This window comes from Acyrthosiphon pisum, unplaced genomic scaffold (assembly GCF_005508785.2).
Source record: "Acyrthosiphon pisum isolate AL4f unplaced genomic scaffold, pea_aphid_22Mar2018_4r6ur Scaffold_21068;HRSCAF=22936, whole genome shotgun sequence".
Lineage (NCBI taxonomy): Eukaryota > Metazoa > Arthropoda > Insecta > Hemiptera > Aphididae > Acyrthosiphon > Acyrthosiphon pisum.
In genome coordinates this window covers 51074-55518 of record NW_021770494.1, presented here as the reverse complement: position 1 = coordinate 55518, position 4445 = coordinate 51074, and the positions used below count along the sequence as shown (strand labels likewise).

Genomic DNA, 4445 nt, shown 5'->3' with positions numbered 1-4445 from the left:
ATCTTTAATCTAAAAAAGTAAATTTAATTGACATAATTCAAACGCAATCAAAACTAAAAATCATGTTTAATCAATAAATTAAAAATTAAACAATGCCGTGAGTACAATTAGTGCGCTGTTAAAATTCTAAAGAACTTATTTTCAACAATAAACAGTCTTTCTGTTTAAGAAAAAAATATATATATTTATATTAATATTTAATAATATATTTTTTTGTTGACAGTAAAAATAGTTTAAAACAATTTGTTTTCAAGCTACAGATACCAATAAAAGTGATATATATATTTAACAAAACATGCAAACTAAATAAAGCACAAATATTCACCACATAAATAAGATTTATAATGCTACATTTACACATAAGTTAGTATTTTAAGTAAAAATTATTTAAATTTCTCAAAATGGAAACTAATTGTATCAATGATTCAAAACTAAGGGAATTAATTAAATTTTACAATTTCAGGTTAAGCTTGTTAATTATAAACAATTAGAACAAATAGAAAACAACTTATATATATATTATATTAAAAACAAATATTGATGGTACTTGCCAATTTTATTTTTAAGAATTGTTCTTACACTGTTGATGATGTTAAACATTTAACTATTGTAACTAACAACACAAACATAAAACACATACCTCATATAACGCAAACGGTACCCGCCGTTTTTCCCGAATCGAAATTCCCGAATGAACTTTTTCCCGAATGTCGTTTTATCAGAAAATCCGAAAAACCGAAGCCTTTTTTCCCGAACGACTTTTTCCCGACGGGTTATTGTTCCCGAAATAAAAATTTTTAAAAATTTAAAAATGTTGTTATAACTGTGAGCTGTAATGACTAGGTATGTATTTTCTATACATTATAACTAAAATACAGCTGTTGCTATACATTCTAATCTTTTCTAATCTTTTCTAATCTTTTTTTTCTCCGTGCGATAAACGGGCATTTATATTTTACACCGATATTATTATTATTATTATCGTTTGTATCTTTTATCTATGGTATACAAGTAAAACGTAATCGTTGTAATCGTAAAGCCGCGTTATTCGAGTGCTATCGACCGTCTTTATACTTTCCAGTGCATTTTATTGTAAATAATATAAGATTATATACTTAGAAAAATCATTTTAATTTTATTTTAATCTATCACCATGGCTGAAATTAAAATTTTGAGTGAAACAAAATTAATTTGTGGAGGTTTTATTTATGTGCGTTCTAAATTACCAGTCAACGGTAAAACATACTGGGAATGTCAAAAGTTACGTAAAAAAGAGTGCAAAGCAAGAGTTATTACTGCGTTCAATATTTTTGAAAATAAAAATTATTTTGTACCTACGAGAATCAACGTTGGACGATCACGACCATGTTCCCAACCAAGAAGAGTGTGAAGCAGAGATCATCAAATATTCTTTGAAGCGGAAAGCTGAGGACCAACCACAACTACCACCTGCTCAAATATTACGTACAGAGATGGCTGGCTTATCTGACGGGGTTCTCAGTCAACTACCTAACCGTGATAATTTAAAAAAATCAATGCGTAAAGTCCGGAGGTATTTATTTTTTTCAAATTTCCACGAATCCAATTTAATTTTTAAGTATTTTACACATACCTAAGGAAAAATTTGCCGCCCAATCCAAAAACACTTAATGACTTTGGTACTCTTCCCGATCGGTATCAAAAGACGCTTACGGGTGAACATTTTTTAATTTACGATTCACTTGATGATGATTCCGTCAATGAAGGTAGAGTCGTTGTGTTCTCGACTCGGAGAAATTTAGAATTATTGGCCCGGAGTGATTGCTGGTTTTTAGTCGGGACTTTTAAGGTTTGATGGATTTTATTATATTTATTAGTTTATTACCTAGGTATATGTCTATGATGTGTTAATCAGTGGTGTATTGGTACGGGTACGCCGGTATACGTCGTATACGTCGCGAGCGTCGCGGCGAACAACGGTGTCCGGGTGTCATGACGCGGCGTTTAACAAAAATGTCTCTTAAGATTTTTAATATTTGAAAAATTAAACGTTTTATTGAAATTCTGATACTTGCTATTCTTCATTTCTTAATATCTCTTAATTATCTCTTATTAATATCTCTTATTTATTTATCTATTGAAGTAGGCATTGAATGTAATTATATAACAATATGATTTTGTTTCATAATTCTTAGGTGTGTCCCACTATTTTCACACAAGTTTTCACGATTCTGGGAACATGCAAACAACACGATGCTCATGACACAGTTGCTATTCCATTTGTATAATATGCACTGTTGTCGTCAAAAGAAACGGTTCAGTATGCCACTGTGCTAAGAGCAGTACAATCTTCATTTAACGAACACAGGATTGTTTGTGAACCGGCTAAGATCATGACTGACTTTGAAAAATCTATAATCAACGCTTGTCAAGAAGTTTATCCAAATTGTCCTCTCAGTTGTTGCTTTTTTCATTTCGGTCAATCAATGTATCGACAAATTCAATCTGTTGGTCTTCAAGCCACATACAATGACCCTGATGATCGTTCATTAAAAATGTACAGTCATATGATGCTAGCGTTGGCATTCGTACCTTTGGCTGAAGTACCTCGCATTTTCTCGCTTTTGAAAAATGACGCGCCTGAAGATTTATTACCAATTTTGGAATATTTTGAAAAAAATTATGTTGTAGGAGTAATAGCTAGAGGGCGAAGACGAGGAATTCTTCCACGTTATCCGCCAGAAATTTGGAATCAGCACCAAGCCGCTCTAACTGGTTCACACAAAACCAACAATGTAAGTGAGGGGTGGCACAATCGCTTCCAGCTTGTTATTGGAAAACATCATCCAGATCTTTACTCCGCTCTCGGTGAGATCCAAAAAGAACAAGCTGATGCTGAGATAATGATCGCGGAGCTGAGTTTAGGACGAAAAGTTAGAGCACTACCAAAAAGAAAATGGCGGGATTTTCAAAAGCGAATAATGTCCATTACTGCTGAATTTAATACATACCAGCCGTTACAATTTCTGAGGGCAATCGCACATAATATTGTTTTGTAATTTTGTTTTTAACGATAACAGCATTTATTATGTTATTATACTTTTTAGTTTTTTTTAAATAATTTTTATTTTTATATGCATATAATTTGTCGATTTTAAAATATTTAACGATAACGCAACAGCATTTATTATGTTATTATACTTTTTTCGGGTAAAAGGTGTTCGGTAAAAAAGGTTTCGGGTTTTCGGATTTTCGGATAAAACACCATTCGGGAAAAAGTTCATTCGGGAATTTCGATTCGGGAAAAAGTCGTTCGGGAAAAAAGGTTTCGGGTTTTCGGATTTTCGGATAAAATACCATTCGGGAAAAAGCCCATTCGGGAATTTTGATTCGGGAAAAATACCGGTAACCATAATTTATAATAGGTAATGTAGGCATATAACGGGAAGTGTAGATCAGAGGTGAAAACAACAAGTTGATTTACCTAGTTCCACAATAATGCAATTCGACATTACTAGGGAAGTAATATTAGAATATAGCTATCACGCCACTAGTACGTCATTGTTAGAACCCACATAAATACGGGTAGAGCGCCTACCATTACTTAGAAGATAGTCAGCCCTCGTCGTAGGTCTAACAAGCTTACGACAGTGCTTATAATTATTGTGTATTTGAATTTGTAATAATAAAGTGTTAAATTATTGTTATCTTTAAAAAGTCTAAAAGTGTTTATAATTATCACCTATCTTTCTCATCCACGACTCAAGACAACGACGAACGTGCGACGTCGTTAAATAATTATTGTATTAGTGTTCAACGTGTCCTGCACGGCGATCACTACATTATAGATTTATATTATTCACAAAACGAAAAAATAAAACATGAATTATAAATGAAATAAAATTATTACAATTAAAAATCTATTAAATGTATGATAAAATGTATAATTAATGATCAGTTATTATTATACATACAGAAAAACATAATATATATGCTTTATAACTAAAAATTTAAATTGTTATTAAAAGCTCTATCTTGAAGTATAAAATTAAATTTTTCCTGGTCACAAATAATAGAATTATATCGCAAAAGGTTTCTCATGTAAAGAAACAAATAAATGCTATACATTTAATTTAAAGATCAGTAAACTGATCACTCAAATAAACTCTATCTGTTCTAGAAAAGGGAACTTTAATTACCTTAGTCTTAGCATCAGGCATCATAGTATCTAGCAATTTCTCTAGATCAGGAACTGAAAGTATATCAATATTATCTAACTTGTCTTTTTATTTTTCAGGATTAGCGTCATCTCCTGGTCGTTGTCGCGGCTTTCTTGTTCTGAGTATAGTTATATTGTTGGTAGTTTTTTTGGTATCGGATAATTCTACATGCTGGGATTGAGTTATAAATAAATCTGTAAAACGGAGTAACTCATGAGTCAATCCCCAAACCAAGTGTGTTAATGT

At 31.7% G+C, this 4445-nt stretch overlaps 1 protein-coding gene across 1 annotated transcript; it reads left to right on the top strand.

Moving 5' to 3' along the window:
- Positions 1-1342: 1342 nt before the first annotated feature.
- On the top strand, positions 1343-3622 carry LOC107882696. The gene is made up of 2 exons (XM_029492236.1): positions 1343-1552; positions 1618-3622. The coding sequence occupies exon 2, from the start codon at positions 2373-2375 to the stop codon at positions 3036-3038; it is 666 nt and encodes a 221-aa protein (XP_029348096.1). The 5' UTR covers positions 1343-1552; positions 1618-2372; the 3' UTR covers positions 3039-3622.
- The last annotated feature ends 823 nt before the right edge of the window (positions 3623-4445 follow it).

Bases quoted from the DNA above. Each gene is read 5' to 3' on its own strand.
- LOC107882696 (XM_029492236.1), top strand. From the start codon at position 2,373: ATGACTGACTTTGAAAAATCTATAATCAACGCTTGTCAAGAAGTTTAT.